General features: G+C 36.8%; 1 protein-coding gene and 1 long non-coding RNA gene across 2 annotated transcripts in view; one reads left to right on the plus strand and one right to left on the minus strand.

Moving 5' to 3' along the window:
* Window positions 1-22,764, plus strand: part of LOC129417766 (snake venom vascular endothelial growth factor toxin ICPP) — a 37,866-nt gene extending 15,102 nt beyond the window's left edge. The window contains exons 2-7 of the mRNA XM_055172591.2: window positions 8,811-8,847; window positions 11,741-11,937; window positions 15,987-16,066; window positions 16,259-16,288; window positions 16,374-16,436; window positions 21,454-22,764. Of these exons, the coding sequence (XP_055028566.2) occupies window positions 8,811-8,847; window positions 11,741-11,937; window positions 15,987-16,066; window positions 16,259-16,288; window positions 16,374-16,436; window positions 21,454-21,475 (429 nt within the window). The 3' untranslated portion in view covers window positions 21,476-22,764. The remainder of the gene's footprint in view (window positions 1-8,810; window positions 8,848-11,740; window positions 11,938-15,986; window positions 16,067-16,258; window positions 16,289-16,373; window positions 16,437-21,453) is intronic.
* On the minus strand, window positions 15,925-21,568 carry LOC141362543 (uncharacterized). Its single transcript, XR_012368289.1, has 3 exons — window positions 21,431-21,568; window positions 16,190-16,269; window positions 15,925-16,054 (listed from the first exon to the last, which is right to left on the minus strand). It is a non-coding gene; the product is annotated as an uncharacterized lncRNA (long non-coding RNA).
* Window positions 22,765-22,959: the final 195 nt, after the last annotated feature.

The raw sequence follows: 22,959 nt of genomic DNA on the forward strand, positions 1-22,959 counted from the left end.
TTGTCTCCAGGATGTTTTGGCAAAATATGTACTATAATAATATTTAACCCTTTATTGACATAATAACATAATGCTCAACAGATCAGTAATACGTGTACTTGTTAATACTTGTAAAATATATATATATTTTTTCCCCTATTAAATTTCAGAAGCTTTATTTTGAGTTTCCTATTAGTTTGCTAATCTTTCATTTATTCACTGAACCCTAAAAATGAATAAATAAAATAAATTTGTGTTTCTCTCAGTTTATTTTGTTTTCTTCCATCATTAGACTGTTAACATATGAACACCAGCTGTTTAAAGAAACACTAATCGACATGCTTATATGTATTATCGCAAAAGGCAAAATTAATTCTGAAAATTGCTTTCACGGCTGACTGAATGAATGTACCATCAGCTATTCTGTTGACATTAATAGTATTACCTTGTGGTTATTACGCATCACAGAAATATTTCAGTGATCCTCCCAGTCTCAATTAGTTTTGCCAATAAAGGCATGCAGCCTGGCAGCAGTTTAAAGGACGTTTGTCTTAAGTTGTAATGTTGGAAGTAGAAGTTCCCATAGACTTTATGTCTGCTTGAAGTCTCTTTTTCAGTTTACTCTCTTGTTGTAGCAGGCCAGCACATACCCACACTGTTTCATCAGACACTATAGACTGAGGATAGATGGATGCTCTTTCTGTTTGACTTCAAGTCACTGTGGTTTTTATACAATATTTAGACAGGTCATTTTTGTATGATGCCGACGTGCTTTCATCTATGAAGTTACAGTTGGCAGCAGAAATTGAGTCATTAATTGTGCATTTATTTTGACAGTCCCATTGAAGGTGCACTATAAAGATCTCTAACACAACATTCCAACTTGACCTCCTCTCAGCCTAAACAGCACCAGAAGTGCACAAAGTAACAAAATATTTAGATAGCAAGTAAATGCAAACTTTCATTTTTTTTCCAGTTACAAGCATAAGCCACTATCTCTGAGTCTCTGACAATGAACTTAGTAGGCCTACTTGATTTGTACTGCTGTTGTAACCGGTGAAGCTTCAGTGTTTCCCAGAGGATTTTGAGAGACTGTGGTGGTGATGACGTCACCCGCTAATTAGCATATATGTGATGTCATCATGTCGTGTTTGCGTTTGATCTAGTATCTTTTATCTGTATCTGTATTTGATCTGTATTATATATCAAATTATATTTTAAGCCAAATTAAGCTGTTTTAAATAGTGAAATAAAAATGTAAATGGGAATCATGAAAATTCTATTTGTGGGGGCCAGTGTTGATTCTGTGGTGGGCCACCACAAATAAATCAATGTATGGGAAACACTGAGCTTGAGTGTTAAAGATTAAATTATTTAAAGTCAGGGTTATTTTTCAGTAGTTGTGGGATTTAAAATAGTGAGCACATGAAGTAGTAGTACTTACATTTACATACATATTGCTGAGGCAACGACATATGCAGTACCTGTTTAAAATGCCCTATCCTCTCATTTACTGTGCATGCCAGTGGGTAAAAGACAACCCCATGTTCACTTTGCTTATTCAGTGAGATTTGCCTGCCCGATGTTCTGCCTCAGCAGATTTGTAATTTTTGGGCTGTATCAGCCGTTTCCGTTGCAGCTTTACATGGTAACTTCACCTGTGCGTTGTTATTGGCTGACAGCTAGGCTACATACCCACCCACTGGCCAAAGTTTGCAAACAAGAAACATCCCAAGCACTAAAAAACCCATACAAAAACAAGAAAATACAGGCAGAGGGCAGTGATTAAGTAGACAAACACCACCACATACTAAGATGATGGTATTTTATAAAAAATCTTGCATAGTCCACCTAACTATTTAAGTATATTATTTTAGCAAGTAGCTTCTGTATAATGACTCATTTTTGTTATTTTTTAAAATATTGGGCCCTAATTTAACGATCTAAGCACATGGTCTAAAGCAGTGTTTCTCAACCCTGGTCCTCAAGGACCCCCTTCCAGAATGTTTTAGATGTCTCCTTAATTAACACACCTGATTTAAATTATTAGCTTGATAGGGAGACATTCTGGAAGGAGGCTGATGAGTTGGTTCAGGTGTTTTAAATAAGGAGACATCTAAAACTTTCTGGAAGGGGGTCCTTGGGGACCAGGGTTGAGAAACACTGGTCTAAAGTATACGGCGCACGTGCATTTAGGGCGTGGCCGAATCCACTTTTACTAGTTTAACGATGGGAAAAATGATCTATGCGTCTGGCGCATGGTCTAAAAGGGTTGTTTCTGTTAATGAGTAATGGGTGTGTTTTGGGCGTAACGTGCAATAAACCAATGAGAGTCTTATCTGTCATCCCCTTTAAAAGCCAGTTGCGCTCCCTCCATGCCAATTCCCTATGGGAAAAAACTGTAAGAAATCCACCAGTTTAAGATGACATTATTATTTTTTTTATTTATTAAAATTGTTATTTTTTTTTTAATTAAAGCTTTGGTTCTCTTCAGTTATTTCAGTAATGAAGTAAAATAAGCAGTGTTTTAATTGCTGATAAAGTTATGATGCATGATCACTGTAATCACTGTAATTATAAAGTTTTTTATAAGAATAAATATTTATAAGAGAAAATATGCACAAAAAAAGGTTTACATACGTAAAAATACTTTATTTGTAACAAACAGGAGATAAAAAATGTACAAGTGTGTAGAACCCTTTCAGCACTGGGACAGCGCCATGAGTGTTTTGAAAAATATAACTTAAAAATTGTTCTCATCTCACCATATTCGAAGGTACAAAGTCATCATATTACAATAAATCTGTGGGGTAGCATTTAAAAATAAATATATGCAATATTAGCACTTTTTAAAAGCAAAAAAATCTGCTTGCTTAAGAGGCTACAGGTGAAGCAGCTCTTCTGTCAGCTGATCTCAGCTTCACGCCTTTTAAAGTCATGTAAACTGTCCTTATTTATGTCCAAGAGATTCAATAATAATAATCTTTTACATTTTAATCCTTTTAATTTTTGATATTTAAAAATTTTTGTGTGCTGTCCATGTGTGTAATATGCAAATGCGTGTTGTTGTCTCCTTTATAGACGCATATTACTAACGCGCTCTTTAAATAACCAAAACAATATTGCGCCATTGACTTTAGACTTTAGACCAGGTTTTAGTTGGTCAATGGCATAGTCTATTTTAGTTTTTTCAAATAGCGATGTGCCTAAATGCACCTTGTTTTCAAGCCCCTTGGTACACAAATGGGCACAAATGCCTTTGCTATTTAAACAACGTGATGTTGGACGTGACAGTGATAACTGCGCCGGGCTGAAACTAGCAAAAAACACTTGCGTCGTGCATTGTGCTGCATTGCGCCGGGTGTATGATAGGGCCCATTAAGTGAAATAATATATAACATATAAAAAGGTTTACAATATTTCCTTGCAATTTTTGTTTATTTTCTTTGTTTATTTGGGAAGAAAATTTTACTAGGTCTACTGAATTTACTTGAAACAGTTCAAAATGTCAGTAGCTGGAAAGCATTAGAACAGTTGCAGTAGTAGGCCTATTTCAGTAAAATCCTTCAACCCAGGAGCCAGCACATTTTTCCCAAAAAAGCCTCTCATACTTTGCTTTTTCTTTTGTAACAACCTTAGATTATATCATAATTCCACATTTTAATGCCAAATGCCTGCAGTAATGTTTGGTTACCATTTTGTTTGCTTTTCTATTTCTCCCCAAACTTTTTCCCTGCATCCTCCAAACCGTGTGATTACGTATTTATGTATTTGATTGTAAGAGACCCTTAAGAGCATGGCATTGTGTTCACATGCACATATGCTCAGTATAAAAACTGACAATATAGACAGACAGGTACACAGACAGTGATTGAATGATTAAAGCTTGTTGTAGAATCTGAGAACTATTTTTTCTATTTCAGATTTAATGAAAAGTCAGGTATCTGCCTTCTTGTGTTTGCATGTACTGTAAACAAGTTCTGAATCTACAGTACCTGGTAAAACACCCTTTACACTTAAAAGTCCCACCCGAGTCCGACCCGTCACCCAAACCAGTGGCATTGTTTTTAACCCGACTGGACCCGAATGTAAACTGACGTGTGCGCAGTCTGCAGCCCTGGTGGTCTCACAACAAAAAATGTTTTAACCAATTTGGCGAGCTGCTCCATTTGTTTATATGACGATGACACCAAGGTAATCGCTAAAACGTACATTTAAAATGATCTGACATGTCGGTCTCAACGAAATTGTACCTATCGCCAGCCACACAATGTCGCAGGCGCTCTTGGCAAACAGAGTAGAGGTTTAAAAAGGACATTAACACACACATTAACACACATAGTTCAGGGTTTCTCGGGTCTGTTTCGGCAAAAACACATTCATTTTAAGTAACCCGATTATTGTACCTGACCCGAGGCCGAGGCACGCGTGAAATTTTTAGACCCGAACCTGATCGGATCTCGGGTCGGACCTCGGGTTTTCGGACCAGTGAAGACCTCTTCTTCACATAAGCCCAAACACGGGACTATGTTTACTGTGACGATTCGTGGGACCTAGCGCCCCCTCCTGGTTGAGAGGTTTTATGTCCTAATACAAAAATCATAATTTTAAAAGTATTTGATTACGTATAATATGGTCCAGTGGGCCGTATTAAAATTTACCCCGGGCTGTGTGCCGCCAATTGCCCATCCCTGATCTACAGAGCATTTGATTGGACAGAAAATTTGTTGAGAAGCTGAAGTGTATGATGTAATGAAAATTATTTTTTTTTAGTGCACGTGCCAAACTGTAAGTTTTGAATGCTTATATCTTCTGTATCCAAATTTTCTCAACGTTTTGGACAATACCACTTTATTTATATATCATAAAGCCTAATGTATTTTTACTAAGAGGAAAAATGTTTCATTTTGATTTCAGGGGGACTTTAAAGGTTCTTAAGGTCCAGTGAGGAACCAGTGTGTTTTTTTTATAACAACACTACTAAGAACTAACTTTCTAACATTTTTCTTTAAAAGTGTTGCTGACAAAAGCTTTGTTGTATAACTTGAATGAGTTGCCTATATCTAGACAGCAATTTAAGGAAATATTGGCCTCCTTCTGAGGTAAAGAATGTTCCAAAGCTTTTAAAGGTACCTTATTATGACAAAAATCCAAGACGACATTAGTTAATTTGCAGACTAAGCAATCACAGATCAAACTAAGTGAAACACTTTTTTAATGCTTCTCTATAGCTCAGTGGTAAAGCATTGTGTTAGTAGCTCAAAGGGTCATGGGTTTGAACCCGGATCAAACCCAAAAAGTTCGCCACCTTGTAATGCACTGTAATAACTTATAGAGCTTTAATAGACATTGATACGTACTGTAGTCAAAGTGGACATATGCCGTAAACTCAATTTAATATATAATTTCATTCACACAGCACTTTGGTCCCAAAATATTTCTGTAAAATTGGCAGTGTGAACAAAAACGCTTCTCGTAAATGTTCTGTGATCGCTCCCGTAAAGCGGACCTACAGTAGTAACATTGTCGTAACATACACGGAAAGCATTCTGTGTGAACAAGACACAGAAACAATGCCGTAAGGGGCGTGCCGTAGTGAGGACGTGAGTGTCATTGCAACCAGAAATTTTGGTTCAGCTCAATGACAAAGGGATTTAAATGCAGATCAACATTCACATCGAAAAATGTCGACAAACTGGATGAAGCAGAGATCAGGGAGCTTCTCACTATCATTCACCAGCATGACAGAACAGCGCATCACGCGCTCCTTATGATCTTGTCATAAAGTAGAATGCACGTGCCTGGTCTCTCAAGAAAGAAATCACAGATAATTAGCAAAGTTCAGACGCTGTGGAAAAAAACTACCTGCATTTTCTGTATATTTATCTCTGTGTGAAAAGGGCTGGTGGGTAGTAGCTACCTGAATAACACACCCAATTATAATACACATATATTGAGGTTTGTAACCTCACAGCAAAGCATTTTGTACAACGTGACCACATGCTTTGCATTGGAATCTGAATTTTGGGCTTTAGAAGGCACCTGCTACAGTAACTGCCTATATGTAAGCAGTAGACTGTGAGGCAGCTCAATGGGTTTTGGGACTCATCCGAGGTCACATTATGTGCACAAAGAAGAATGCTGTCTATTCTTGAGGAGTGCACATGCTTGAGGAGACAACAGGAACTTCTGTGCTCTCAATTGTGTTTTACAGTGTGTGGGTCATTTAAAAACTTTCCTGTAAATGTCTCTCTTCCCTCTATTTAGAAATGCAGATTGCAGACCACATAGTGACCACACTGACCTTGTAGGACTTCCTGACACAATGAATAAACTAGGTTTGCTGTGGTAGCGGAACTTTAAAAGAACAAATGGAGATGATCCCAGATCTTTTTATTGCCTAACTGTAGCCATTAAAGACCCAAAGTGTTCATATTTTGTGGGTAATTTTCAGTTTCTATGACATGGTGGTAAGTTAAAGTAAATAATGTAATTTCATTTATACCAAATTGTGTTCAAGCTGAGCCATTCGAAATGTATATCTAAACAAAATCACTAAAATACTTTAATTAAAGAGCCAGTAAGATGCCAATTTTAAGCGTCATATCACTGAGCTTGTTTACATGCACACCAATAATGTGATTGTAATGGGATTTTGTCAATACTGCGATTATACTTTACCTCATGTAAACTCAATAATTCGATAAAAATAATGCGATTAAGCTCATAATCGCAGTAAGTATAATCGCATTAAAAGAGGTGGCGTACGCCGTTTATAATCGCAGTATGTGTCCATGTAAACGCTTTAATCGTATTTATACCGCACTAACTGAAGTGCGCGTGTGTTTTAGTCACGCACCTTAAGCACAAATTCGTTTTAAACTTGACATTAGGAAGTTTTACGTGAACTCTGCCAACACGACTCGCTGTCAGCAGTCTGTCTTCATTCAGAAATAGCTCAAATAACACAACATCAGTGTATTAAACCGTTAAGGGACATTATAACAATAAATATATTAGTGACCAAATCATAATAATAACTTCATGCTAATTCGCTCAACCAGCGCGACACAATTTTTTTGCAATTGTTTACATGTCAATGAATATGCTGTTCTTGTTGCATTTACACAGCGGGAAACCAGCAGATGTCCTCAACTCGCTCATTTCGCGTAACTAAACAATGAATGTAGTAGTGTGTAATAATATCTTACCTTTTGGCGTAGTTAGTGTGGTAGAAAAATTTCACAGCAACTGCATCAGCGCTGGATACCTGAGGTAATTTTATGTTATAACCTCAGCAACGAATGAGCTTTCTACTGCATTTTAAATGTGCGTGCACTTCAAGTTCAAATAGATTTGATTGGCTGTCAATGGTTTATCGTTCATCGTGTGCCAAAATCGCTATCGTTATAGTTGTTATTGCTATTATCTTTAATATAAAACGATTTTAAAACTATATTTTTATATCGTTTTAATATGAACGCCCTTTACAGGCACTGTCATATTTATATCTTCATCACAGCACCGGATAATGAAATGCATCTATAACAACGTGTTTGTCATTGAACGTAAGTAAATTAAAACAGTGGACCATATATGTGAGTTCATCATTTGTGCTCTGCATTGGGCTATGTGTGAATAATCCGAAAATAAAAACTGCATGTTAACCGGAGTGAATAGGTTAGCTCCAGTCATGTAAACATCTTACTGCGATTAAGACCTTACTCGCATTATTGGAAATAATCGCATTATTGGTGTGCATGTAAACGAGCTGACTGTTTATAAGTCCCGGACAACAGGTTTTAATGCATGCAAGGTCAAAAAACACTGTAATTTTCTCAAAATATAAATGTAAAATTAGGCAGAGATTATTATGCAAAGTGTTGGTATCACGTGGATAAAGTCAGGAAGGAGATTCATTCCATATGATGACTCAGTTCAGCGATTCAAAGTCGACTCCCTACTTTAGAAGCCAATAATTTTATTAATCGTGCACTTTTTGGTTCAACTACTTTGCGCATTGTTTACATTGATGGACAGCTACATGACACACTGCAGTACAGGTCAGTTTCAATTTTGGATATGGGTGGCTCTTTAAAATTATTGGAAAGGTATAAATAAAAAAAAATTCCAAACTAATGTTTGATCCCAAATCCCAAAGTTTGGTGAATGTGTCTTCCCAAAGCAATTTCCCTCAATGAGAACATTTGAAACCACACCAATTCCTACAATTTCTGGTCAAGAGAACAAAAATAGGCTAAATTAAAAATAACCACAAAGGGAACTGGACCAATGGGAAATTAAATAGCTAACTCTAAAAGGAAATTGATTTTAACTTACTTAAAAAGCACACACAAACGGCAATATGATGTGGCTCAGCTTCTTGTCCTGCCACAAGTCTTGTTACCGGGGATAATGTCATGTAAGAAAATGCATTATTTTCTTTCACCACTAGTTAGTGCTGTTGTATTTTTATGCCATTCTATGCTTTATTGAAGCCACTTACAGTACATTAGGCCAGTGTGTCCTTTAAACTGTATCTTACATTCAGCTCTACAACAAACCGTATGGAAATTAATTCAGTTGCTCTTTAAAACGTAACACCTTTCTGTTGTGATGTGTGTATTAAATCGTGCATGGATGTTGGTGTATTATTTTAATATTCTCATTTTTTATTCTCCAGATGTCCTAAAAAATGTATTACGTTTACTGCAATCACTACAACACGGAAGAATACATGTTTACAACTATTTGTTTGTTTTTCATAAATAAATGAGCTTCAACTTTTACGTGACTTCTAATCTGTGTTTATTCACACTGTTTTTTTGCAGAGTTTTCCCTTAGTAAGCGTAAACAGCACTGCTAAAGGTAAGAAGCATCACTATGCAACACATTAAACAGATTATAAACATTAGTATCTTACAACCTATTAAACTACATTTTACTTCCTTTACTTATTTATATTGAGGTGATATTGTTGAAAAACATGACTGTAGAAGCCGCTTAGGTGCAGTAAATGTTTACATTGATGTGTTTAACAGATGTGTTTAGCAAAAGCGTTCTCTGGGAATTAAACCCATTACTGTGGTGTTGCTATTCTCTGTTGAGCTACAGGATGAACCAAGCATAATGAATGATGATTTTGGACATCTTTTGTTTTGTTTTTCCTTTTCTGTGTGATAATGAGAAGCACCCATAAATACCAAAAGAAAAATACCACCGAGAAAAAGAACCTTACATCGGCACTTACATCTCTTATAACAACTGTCCAGTTATTTTCTATTTGTGATTTTTTTTGGCATTGTAAAAAATTCTCACATGAAAAACTGTAGAAGATATTAGTAAACTGTAATAATATAAGATGTATCCCAATTTGAAGCTATACGACCTTCTAAGGACGCAACCTCAGAAGGTGAGCACTCAGTCTTTGAAGGTCGCAACCTCCGAAGTCCACAAGAGAACTGAAATGGGATGGTCTAGCCTTAGGAGGACCCATAAGAACCCACCGCACCTGTCAGCAGGGACATAGCGGAGACGTTTCTGACTTATTAGAATGAATATGGAACCAAAAAAATATTCATTTTATTTTAGAAAATATGACACGTTGATGTAGAATAGATTAAAGTAACCAAAAGTATATCAGATTTATCAAACTTAGAAATATACGCAACATATACAGAATATTATTAATACAAAACATAACTTATAATACTAAAACAGAAACTTTTTTTCTACTAAATAGACACTTTTATTTAATAAAGGATTTATGTTAAAATATCCAGCCATTATATTCAGCCGTTACAGGCGCACAATGAATTTTGGGATAGCCTCGGTTGTGAAGGATCCATTCGTTCTATAGCAACGCACAGAAATAAGGAGCATTTCGAGGCTTCATTTTAAGCAGCCTTCAAATTGGGACGGCCTTACTAACCTTCAGTTGCGCTGCTGTGACGCAATCTGTTTTATAATATGTCCTTTGAAGGTCACAGCCTTTGAATTGGGACACAGCTATAGAGTGCCACAGGTGACATATTTTTGTAGGCTTACCCGGTAGTAGTTATCTGGATTCTGGTTCCCTAACAAAAAGCCCATTCATAGACTTTTGCATTATCACAAAATAAGCTCTTTGTTTAATAAAAGTTTATGACACTTTTTATCCAACAAGTTAGTCTTCACAGATGAACACAAATTGGATAAATTTTTATAAAAATGTCTAAATTGGGTTTTTTTTGTTTCTAGTTAAAGGTGCAGTGTGTAATTTTTAGAAGGATCTCTTGACAGAAATGCAAAATAATATAGAAAACTAAATTATCATGGGTGTATAAAGACCTTTTTTATAATGAACCGTTTTGTGTTTATTACCTTAGAACGAGACCTTATCTACATACACTGAGTGTTCCCTTACATGGAAGTCACCATTTTGTGCCGCCATTTTTCTACAGAAGCCCTTAACGGACACATTTTTTACTAAGTTGTCTCCGACGATGATATGTTTGTCCGTTGGTGAGTTCCGTGGCTTCTCTATGTGTTTCAAAAGCGAGGGGTGAGCAATGGACTAAGCGGTTGGTTGCAATTCACAACCTCACCACTAGATGCCCCTAAAATTTACACACTGCACCTTTAACGCATTTAGACTTTTCATAAAAGTTGTGTTAATTTGTGAAGATTAACTTGTTGGACAAAACGGAAGCAGTGGCGGTCGGTGACTTCTTTTTTCGAGTGTGCACGATGCAAAGCTTGTCACAACATGTATTTAGCCCGTCGTGTGTGTGGCTCGTAATGTCAAACCATGTGAACCACATCGAAAGGGTTTATGATAAAACAGACGCTTGTGTTTGCCAGATACTCACTTCAACATGTGTAATCAGAGTTTACTGTTAAGTTAGTGCCTTGTGAGTATTTGGTGAATTTGAGTGTCTATTTGATCATAAACCTTTCGACGGGTGTACAGTATGCATGTATTTTGACAAGACGCATGATGCACATGGTTCACATGACGCAACAAACACATATTTTTAATTGGTGCCCCTCTAAAGACTGCTTGTAAGTGTCTTAAATTTTTGTTAAACACACATCTTTTTTGTGATAATCCAAAAGTCTATGAGAAAAATTAATGGGCTTTCTAGCCAGAAAACCCAGTGTCCCGCTAACTTCCAGGTTTGCTTACAAAAATACGTCATCCCTGCGGCACTTTTCTCAGTTTAAAGGCTGCAACTTGCAGAGGTTGTATATGCAGGCTCCAAACTTTGTTTAAGTTAACTGAGCATTACATTTGCATGTCATAAGCATATTACAACAATTTACGATTAACTAAGAATAACAATAAACTTTATAATTGTTAATATTCTGAAATAAGACAGTCTTGATGACGTATGCAGCCTGGAAAGGTGACCTCCATAGGGTGCGGCCTTCAAGATTGAAATATGGCCTTTATTTCAAAAGGCGAAACATAATGGCTGCCTCCGTAGGATAAAATGAGTATTACATGTTGTGGTTAGAAAATATTTCATGTGTTTCTATCAATTAACTTTAGTAGTTGAGGGCAAATATAAAGTATTACAGCATACAAGTCTTCATAGTCGGGGTACATTTTAAGTGTAATAATAATAATGCTTAATTTTGTGTAGAATGTGGCAAGAGGTGCACCAAGTTAATCTCATTTGCAGGTTTCAGTTTCTCCAAAAAACACATCAAATGATGAAATATTTTTGTTTACATCTGCTGTGGTTGTAACTTATTGGCTTTCAAATTTTTTTTACAGTTTTGCTGTTTCAAGAGGTGTGGGGAAAAAGCTTCTGCCGCACTATAGAGAAGCTAGTGGAAGTTGTTCAGGAATATCCCGGGGAGGTTGAGCACATTTTCAGCCCCGCCTGCGTGCCATTGGTCCGCTGCGCTGGTTGCTGTGGAGATGAGAACTTGGAGTGTCACCCTACGCTTACTTCCAACACCACCATGCAAGTAAGAATTTTCACTTTGACAAGGTCAACAGTGCTTAGTGGCTCAGAAGCACCCCAAAAGAGCTTAACGTTAATTAGAAACACATTTTAATATTCTTTACACTTGGTGATTTTTTAAATAGCTGTTATTAATGAGAATACATCAATGTTGTAATGGGTTCTAGGTAAGCAGGTTCATAAGATGAACTGTAGAGTATACAGTGAACCGTGAAACACATTCATTTAGTTGTAGGAGAATCATAGTGTTCCCGACAATGTCACATTGTCTTTAAAGTTATTTCTTTTGAAAGGATCGAACTTCCGTCCGTGCTAGTTTATCAACCTGGCTTGTGACAAAACCGACCTCTGGGACAAATACCTTGTGGAAAATAAAAATGTTTCGGTTTCAAAAGATAAGAGGAGACAATGAGCATTGATCACCACTGTGCTGATTTGGCAGCCAGGCAAGAATTTAAGAAATTGTAGCTAACATTGTATACATTCATTTTACACAGTAAAATTAGCTAGTATCTAGAGCAGGGGTCGGCAAGTAACTTTGGCCGCGGGCCAATATTTTTTTTAGCCAGTAGATGGCGGGCCAACTGTTGTTGGCACACTTACGTCTTATTTTGAATTAGCCTAGTATAGGCTATCTGATCTTTTGTCAAGAAACATTGTCTTTATTTCCTATTTAAAAGACGAAAGACGGCATTAAAAATTGCTAAAAACATGGTAATGGGTCTGTGTATCATTCGTTCAATCGTTTTTTTTTCAAATTAAAAACAAAAATGAAAAAATTTACCACCACGGGTTTTCTGATTGTGTGCTCAGATAAAAAAATTAATTACTGGATTAGACATTTTTTTATTTAACTCCTTTATAGGCATAATATATCAATGAAATCATTTTAAACAGATCAAGTACTATAGTGGTAATATTACAGGCATTTATGCTCTCATGAAATACTCTTACAGTCCGACTTTTGAACTATTCCTTTTTTTATTAATATTTAACCGGGACACACACATACACACCTAAGGTTTAAGGAGGTCTCCGCTGGACTGTTTTTTGTCCAGCTCCGACAAGGTTCTATTCATTCATTTGTGTTCACCCGCTTTATTTCCCGACCTGACGGGTCCGCAAAACTTAACGTCACGTTTCGTTTCCAGAATTTCACATTCAAATGTCTCTAACGAAAAGAGACAGATAATTTTAAATGTTATACAAAAATTGTGTTCGTGCCAATAAAAATATTATTTTAACATTGTATTCATTGTATTTATAATGAAATATAAATAATAAATTAAATAGGACAAAGCCTCTCACTCAAATTTCTCACCATCATAAACCGAGTTGGTTGCGGAGTTGCTGTTCAAATTGCTGAACATCCTCCTTTGCCAAATTTATAACGTTTTAAACGGAGGTAAAGATCAAAGAACTATGCGTTAGGAAAATTAATAGTGGCTTTATTTTAATAGACATGTAAAACCATATTTTGGCGGATTACTTTCATTTTTTTAACGAATTTACCTGCCCATTTAGTCTTAATAATTAACGGTAAACGAACTTGACTTGCTGTTTTCGAAGGCAGGTCGAACCTTAGGTCGGGCGCTCGAGCCCCAAGTTCAAGTAGCAGAAAACAACAGTATTCCTTTCAAATCTACTTTAAAAGTGTATTAGTTAAAATATTATTGCAGTAAAAGAGTTTATTTTTATCATATTTTGTAGTGGTTTCTAAAAGCCAGCAATTACTTTTCAGTAATTTGCAATGTCACGGAGTTTAACGTCTTCACGCGTGATGAATTGACATGATTTACGAGGTAAATTTGCAAATGATTCATGAAGTCATACCTCTGCAATTATTTGATCGATTGTGTTTTAGAAGTATGCTCAAACTCTAATGACAATTATGATCGCGGATGCGCTGTTAGAGAAAGAGAACGAGAAAAAGCGGCCCGTTAAGATAGCTATTATACGCATTTTTTTCAGGACATTCTTGCTATTTGTCAGTGTAGCAATAAATAATAATAATAATAATAATATACGCGAATAAATAATAATGAAAAAAGTTCAAAAGTCGGACTGTAAGCGAATGAGACTTACAGGAAAGCATGGTTGCTATTCAAACCCTTATTAAAACCCTTATTAAAATGTAATCTGTTAGTACCTGATCTGTTTAAATTTATTTCATTGGTATATGTCTGCTAAGGTGTTCAATTAAAATTTGTCCGAACCCGTTTTCATTCATTTTTTTATTTGTGATCTGAGCGCACATTCAGAAAACAAGTCGTTTGATTTTAGTTCAGGAAATAAATAATAGAAAAACAAGTCGTTTTTCTTTATTTTCTTTTTGGTTTTGATTTGAAAAAACGAATGAAGGAATGATACACGGGGACATTTTTGTAAACTGTTATTGTAAAATAAAAAAGTCTGATTAAAAAAAAATTAAAAAACGGACTTCAAATTAATCCGGCGGGCCAGAAAATATTGCTGGCGGGCCACTTTTGGCCCGCGGGCCGCCAGTTGCCGACCCCTGATCTAGAGGGACTCTAGAGGGATCTAGAGGGCCTAATGGAAGTTTGCTCCAGAAACCATATAAAAAAATAAAATTTAAAAAATCAATATTCATAATTCCATTATTGACTTCATCATTGGCGGCCAGTGACAATGTGACGATTTTTTCGTGGGCGCTCGATACATGTGTAGCTCGTCATGTGTGTGGTTCCTTATTTCAAAATATGTGTTCTGCGCGTCGAGTGTGTGTATGTGCATCACGTGTCCTGTCAAAATAAGTGCCTGCTGCAGATGCGTCTAAAGGGATTGTGATAAGAGACGCTCGTGTTTGCCAGATACTCGCATAATCTCATGCGTAATCTGATGTTAAGGAAGTGTCTTGTGTGTATTTTGTGAACGTGAGCGTCTCTTTTATCATAAACGGTTTGACGCGTGTGCAGCAGGCACTTATTTTGACAAAACACATGATGCACATGGCTCGCATGACGCAACAAACACATATTTTGAAAAACGCAAGCAATACACATGACACTCCGAACCAAGGGTGCCGCACAAGCCCTGAAATGTGAAGCCAAAACGTCTCGATCGCCCCCCAGTGACTGGTCCCAGTATAGGTCATAAAGCTCGCCTCCCCATGTTATTCAATGGTACTTGAGACTAACAAAAAAAATTTAATTACACTTCAATTATCTTTTTTTCCGAAGCTGGTTTCTGTCATTTACCGTAGTTTTTATCACGCTGATGTAAATTAAAATGTTTGTTTTTAAAATAAGTTTGTGTTTAGTTAGTTATTTAATGATATAAAAACGGTGGTGTCACGTCATGATTGACAGCTGTGATATCGTGTGATATGCGCATTCTGTGAGAGTGAGGGCGGGGTCTTGATTTCGCGGCTTTGCTTCCTGCTCACTACTGCGCAGGACTGGTCCCGAAATTGCTACTGCGCAGACTCAAGACCCAAGATGTCAGCGCCGTTGTCATGAGCAATTCAGTCACCCCTGGCAATTCAGTCTACCCTAGGACCCCGATTGGTACCTAGCACTAATGCCTGGTCAAAATGTTGTCATTGCGATATCTCGTCTGCGTTAGTGGTCTAGTAAGCTAATTACGTTGTACAAAATAGAAGCATAATTTTTTTTTTAAATAAACATTAACAAAAAAAATAATCTAGTAAACTAATATTCATGTTGCAGACACATAAGTACTTTTGTGTCATCATCTGCTTTACAAAAACAATACTTTTACTTTTGTAAATTATTAACAATGGAATCACGCGGGGTCCTAAGAAGGCAGAATTGCCAGGGGGGACCGAATTGCTCATGACACCGTATCGGGACACTGGCGGCTTCACTTTTCACCAATGGAAGAGAGCAAACTGTTTTTTACAGTCTGTGCTCCGAACACTTATTTTGAATTAGCGCCCCTCAGAGAGCAGTCACGAGCCCCACTGGACTTCATGTTGACGCGATGGTTTTGTACCTGAAAGAATGACTTTGTTTTCTCTGTGTCAACGCTGGATTTAAAATAGATGAAAATTTAATGGTTTTTTTTCTCCAGTTATTGAAGATAAAGCCAGCAGAACAGGGCCAAGAATATGTGGAGATGTCCTTTGTGGAGCACAAAGCCTGTGAATGTAGGTAAGGACAAAAATCAATTCAGTGTATTTATGTAACTACCTATGTTTTACACTGTGATAGAGCTTTGCACTGATATATTTATCCAAATTCAATCAAAAAGTTGTTTTCCAAGTTTATGTATACCTATGTAACAGTATCTTATCTTCTCTCATCAACTACCTGACATGGTTTCTCTTGCATTGTGATGCCAAGACTAAGAAAACCTACGACAAAACATGACAGGTAATAAGTTGCAAAATGCAATCAAAGTTAAACATACAGGCAAACTGAATTACAGTGACTTCAGTGACTCTTCATTTTAATTTAGACGGAAACCAAGAAACAGAGGGAGAAAAAGGAAGGAGAAACAGAGAGTGAAAGATTGTGACAGGTAAGTTAAATATAACAAAATGAGTACATAACAAAGCTTATTTGGCACAGTGTATATAAATTTAAAGGGATAGTTCACCTACAAAAGAAAATTCTGTAATTATTTACTCACTCTCATGTTGTTACAAACCTGTATACATTTCTTTGTTGTGATTAACCCAAAGGAAGATATTTTGAGAAATGTTTGTAACCGACCCGTTTGTGGACTGCATTCACTTACATAGTAGGAAAAAAAGAATACTATGGAGGTAAATGGGGTCCACAAACGGTTTGGTTACAAACATTTCTCAAAATATCTTCCTTTGTGTTCATCAGAACAAAGAAATTATACAGGTTTGTAACAGCATGAGAGTGAGTAAGGGTGCTTTCACACCTGCCGTATTTAGTTCAGTTGAATCGTACCAGAGTTCGATAGCTCACTTGGTGTGGTTCGTTTGGGCAGGTGAGAATGCAGCAATCGAACTCGGGGTGCACACCAAAACCAGACCAAACAAGCGGCCCAAGGCCTACTTGAAGAGGTGGTCTCGGTACGCTTTCAAACAAACTCTAGAGCGGTTCGATTGTGGTGAGAACGCGATCCGAGATCGAACAGACTTAACGGCAAAAGTACTGGACTAAACCAGCTGCCGTAGTCAGTTGCGTTGTGCATTATGGGATGAGGAACAGAGTATGTGAGCGGAGTGGAGTGGAAAGAATTTGCGCTCCGCGCTCAAAGCATTTCATAATTACTCCGCTCAAGCTCCGCTCTGGGTATACAATTTTCCGCTCCTCGCTCACTCCCCGCGCCGTTCTTACTTACGTATCGCTCCGTTTTCGCTCTACGGCAATTTTTTATAAAAAAAAAAAACGAATATGCAGCACTAAGAGAAGATCATCATATACTTTATTGGAATTTGAAATAGTAGCTAATATTAGCCCAAATTAGGCTATCATTTAGCTCACGTTTAAACAAAGCAAAACAAAAAAAAAAATGTGTTGAAATTAAATAAATGATTAAATGAAAAACCTCATATAAAATAAATTATCAAACGAAAAACATTACATTAAATCAAAGAAAGAAATCACAAACTAAAATATTAATTTAAACAAATAGCCAAACGAAAAAATATAGGGCTACTGCCTTCACTTTATGCCAACTTTTATAGGCTATTAATTATAGAACTATTCTGAACAAAACAAATGCTGGCTGGTTGAACATATTTTTATTTTATACGCAGTTATTAAGTGAAGAACATCACATACGGAAATAGTAGCTAATATTAGCCCAAATTAACCTATCATTTACATAACTTTTAAACAATAATGATTAAAGGGTTATTACTTTTAAATAAATGATTAAATGAAAAACCTCATATAAAATAAATTAAACGAAAAACATAACATGAAATAAAAGAAATAAATCAAAAACTAAAATATTAATTTAGACAAATAGCCAAACGAAAAAATATAGATAGTCTACTGCCTTTACTTTAAGCCAAATGCTGGCTGGCTGAACATATTTTTAATTACAGCTATATCTCCAATGCCGCATTCACTTTAAGAAAAACGAGCTTTTGCAGAGTGGCAGGTGCCAAGCACATGCACTGAATTTCTCTCCGCTCTTGCACGCAATTTATATCTCTTCAATCACTTCCATGCAATTGTTCTATATTTCCCGAAGTGTGTATGCGCTCAGACTGCGTCCTCTTGTGCATTCGCAAATCCATCAGCTCTCTCGCGCTCTCTGGAATGTGGGGCTTTGGTCCGAAACGCTCCGCTGATCACGCGCGCGTCAAACGGTCTCTGTGCGTTGCGCTTGGTGCAGAGTGCTCATGGGAGTTGTACTTTCCCAGTGTCGCATTGCGTATTGTTTATCATTTCGCATCTTTTAAGAAAACTACAAATTAAAAAAATTATATTCAACCTGCCAAAGTGGCTAGTGGGATTGGCTGTCTTACCCGCCACAACCGAAATCTACCCGCATTTGGCGGGTGTTAATGTCAAGCCCTGTATATAAATGTTTGTGAAAGTACTAGTGAGACAACAATACAAATGCAAACGAATGCAAAATATGTTAAGAAACATTTTAAGTTCCCCTCTGTTTTCAATAGCAATAGTGGAGCGTTTTCGGAGCGAGAGAAAATCACCACGCTCCGACATGAAAAAAAACGCTCCTCGCTCCTGGCAAAATTATGCCACTCCACTCCTCGCTCCGCTCCCACTCCGCACCGCTCACATACTCTGATGAGGAAGTGTTTTATTGACAGTTTCTATTAGCAATATTAGCACAATGACAGGTCGCGGACATACCTGCAGTTGCGAGGAGGTGTGGGCGGAGCCCAGAAATTTGGTGGTTGCATTAAAACATTGTTTTCAAGCCTCATCTGTGCTTCATTCTGGAAATGAACAGTTTGTCTAGAATGCTATATACAACCTATGTACCATATTTTCCGGACTATAAGTCACACTTTTTTCATAGTTTGGCTGGTTCTGCGACTTATAGTCAGGTGCGACTTATATGTCAAAATTAACATGAACCAATATAAAACATTACCGTCTACAGCCACGAGAGGGCGTTATATGCTGCTTCTGTAGCCTACCCCCTGAAAAAATTTACTTAAAACAACTGAAACTGTAAACTTAAAGACAACTGAGAAAGACTTAAAGGCACACTGCGGAACTTTTTGGCCACTAGGGGGCACTAGACATGTATTTTTCATGCCTAGCGCCCCTAGAGGGCACAAGCGCCGCAGCACTGTCGCAAAGGAAAAGAACTGGCCAACCTTAAAACTTAAAACTAAACTAAAAACTAAACCTTTAAAGCGCTAAACGATCAACATTTTGAGGCATCAGGGAGAAACGCAGTCTTGTTACAACTTTCTGATGAGGAACTCGGGGCAGAAGCCATTTCTCAATCTGAAGGTTGCAGCCTCCGGATGTCGTATTTCTAAGCTGCATACGTCATCAAGACTGTCTTATTTCAGAATATTAACAATTATAAAGTTGACTATTATACTTAGTTAATCGTAAATTGTTACAGTATGCTTATGACTTGCGAATGTAATGCTCAGTTTACCTTAATAAACCAGGTTGCAGCCTGCATATTTGACATCCGGAGGCTGCAGCCTTCCAATTGAGAAACGACCAGAAGTATTTCCTTGCCTTTTTCGAAACAAATATTGTTGCATCGTCCCTCTCTCCCTCGCCACCAGGATTTTCTGCAATTGTGCTCGTTTTTCCTCTCTTTTGTGTGAAAATTTTCGCTCCAAATCCAAGTAAACCGATGTGTTTAGGTCTGCCACTTTGTAATACAGCGAGTGACAGCGGAACACAGCAAATGAGGAAGAGAGAAGAGAGAAACGCTCGGATCTGATTGGTGAATGAGTAGGGATTGGTGAATGAATAGGGTTTGGTTTTACACTGTGTGAGTTTGAGCAAGTTTGACTGCTATAGCATCCTGGATTGTAATGTAAATACCACAGACAGTAAAAGAAAGGTAAATACGTGAACACGTGAATGCAGCATCTGAATACAGGGAACTATATGCAAGATAACCGCCGTCATTTATAAAGAAGATCGCATTTATGTATGAATCAAGATCGTGAGTTTATATAAAAAATTGCCTTAAAGGGGAATCGAACCCAGGTCGCCGATGTCATAGGTCCGTGACACTAACACGATGCCACAGAGTCACATAATTGAAGTTGCTCTCTACACTTATTAGCCTCCAGCAAAATTCACGTTAAAAAAAATTGTGTTGAGGCAGTGGAGGAAGTGACGTATGCCGTAAAGAAGTCAAATTTTGTAGTTTTTTTTGTGCTCTGGTTACTACCCGAAACCCTAAGTTTTAAAGTACAAGTAAAAGCGATACAGACCCCGTCAGGCTATGGTAGACATGTCATTCAACCTATTTAAAGTCGATGTACTATCACAAGGGTCTTGAAAATGTATTATGAAGGTTGAAAAACTACATGGTGTCGCTTTAACAAAATGCCCCCAAAAAGAAAATCCTATTCTGCAGATTACAAACTGCAATTAGTAAAAATTAGAAAAAATAAATTTCTAAATAAATGCAACTTATAGTCCAGTGCGACTTATATATGTTTTATTCTCTTCATGATGCATTTTTTGACTGATGCGAGTTATACTCCGGAGTGACTTATAGTCTGAAAAATACGGTAGTATATTACAACCACGGACATAATTACAGCGCGCAGTCTGTCCATGGTGTCTGCTGTATTTTTCTCCTTTTTGTTTACTTCCAGGGTTCCGTTGAAATTTCTGCACTTTGAACCTGACCAACCGAGAAGCAGTTTAGGAAATACGTTCAAAGACATGTGGCCAATGAATAATGTGGATGTTATCACATGACTGCATTTTGGTCCGTTTCAACTGGTGCGGATCAGAGCAATCAGTGTGGTGTGAAAAGGAACCAAAACTGCTAAAAAAGTTACAATGTATCGTTATTTGCTTTTGGTCCGGAGCAAATGAACCGAACTACAGATGTGAAAGCACCCTGAATGATGACAGAATTTTCATTTTTGGATGAACTATCCCTTTAAGGCCATTTATTGTAATACACAGTAACAGAGATAAAGCAACACAGTACAGTACTGTGAGTACATAAAGTACCTAAATTAAGTTTTGGAAAACTGTACACAGGCATAAACTATGTAGGTAGAAACATACATATAATGTAAACATATACATAGCACACACAAATATTAGGTAAAATCACCATTTTATTAGATTGAACATTTTACTACACTTTTCTCTAATAAATGAAATGTGTTCATTATCAACACTTATTGGATTTTTAAAAGTTTGGTGCAGTGCTTTCTGGGTTTTTCTTTGGGAGTGATATATTCAACACTTTCCCCAAATTTAGCCTGTGCATTTTAATAAGCAAACTTTAGGCTTTAGTACAAAACTATAAAGAAGCCTCCATATTTCAGTCACAATTTTCATTGTTTTTCAGTTAGGTTATTGTTCTGTGAGTATTAGCAGCACACTTACCTCAATGTATGTTTTTTTCACAGGTGTCAGCCTCCTCGCAGGTAAACTCTGTCTCATCGTGATCTCAGCATATCGCGTGTATCCGGCCCCTACTGTGTGACCCTCATCATCATTATCTTTCACTTATGGATACTGACACAGCTCTGCACCCCAAGATCCCAGAAGCAGAGTTGTTATGGTGATAGGGCTTCTCTCTAGCACACGGGGGCCTGTTAATGATCTACACAGGAAGCTCCTGTTGTGCAGTGAGGCATCTTGACGATAGCTTCTCACAGCTCTTTTAAGAAGAATACTGTAAAAGCAACGGGATCAAAGCCAAAACCTAAGACTGACAAAACACAAAGGACCTATATTATATTATATTATATTATATAATAATGTTATTTTATTATATTTATACTGTTTGTAAAATTAGAAATAGTAGTAGTGATAGTAGTGGTAGTATTGGGTTACACCATTGTCAGTTCTTCCCTGTTATTTATTAAAATTCACTACAGTAAATCTAAATGATTCCAAAGATTTGTGATTTATCATATCACAAACCATTAATAATAATGTTGGTGTATGCGTTTTAGATTAGCCATGCTAATGCTAAGACAATATTACACTTATGTTCTACCTGAGCTTTTCTTTTAAAGTATTTGACATCTTGTTATTCAAAAACTTTTCTGTGCTTCATACAGTATCTCAGTTTGGGCATCAAATGGATTGAAATCCTGACCTCTAGTGGTAATACTAATACAGACATCATTTAACATTTGATAACACTAAAAAAGCCATTCCAATTTAAAATAACAAAACTTTTAAAATATGCACTGTGCAAGGACAAAAGCCTTAGTACTCTTAAAGGGCCAGTCAACTCCCATGAGACAGACATTCATCATGATATGAGAGAATGTTGGTGTTTTGTATTATTTTTTGTCAGTGAAACATGACTGAATATCCCAAAGTTTGGATTTAGGTCTGTAAAATGAACGAAGAAAGCATTGTTATTTATGCTGCTGACTAAGTGTAGGGCCCTAAATACAAATGCACCAGTTTTCAAAGAGGGCAATGTTATTCCCAGCGTATGAAAAGTGGTCTACTGGTCAAAATGTTAATATGTATGAATATTTTACAGAATTAAGAGTATCTTACTTAATAGAGTGTTTATGGTTTTATATTTCTGATTATTAACAGATATGCTGTCAAACATTATAGTGTATGTGTGAATGAGGGTGTGTAAGCATTTTTATGAGAGTGAAAGTTGTTGCGGGTTTGATTTGGTTAATACAGATATGGTCTTAAAAAATGTAACATATGTATTTCTCCTAATAAAGAGATACTTTCTTCCATTCTGTGGTATGGTAGTTTATTATTATCATAAATATGTCTTTATTAGGATTCAAGAGTCAAAATAATATCATTATGGATTCTAATTTAACGTATGGTCAAAACGTATATTTGTCTTATTATTGTGCCACCCCTAGTGTACGCCACGATGTGTGTAGGTGGCTTGAGAGCTTTGGCTGGATGTGATACAGCTTCTG

The sequence above is a fragment of the Misgurnus anguillicaudatus genome, unplaced genomic scaffold (assembly GCF_027580225.2).
Source record: "Misgurnus anguillicaudatus unplaced genomic scaffold, ASM2758022v2 HiC_scaffold_28, whole genome shotgun sequence".
NCBI classification, from domain to species: domain Eukaryota; kingdom Metazoa; phylum Chordata; class Actinopteri; order Cypriniformes; family Cobitidae; genus Misgurnus; species Misgurnus anguillicaudatus.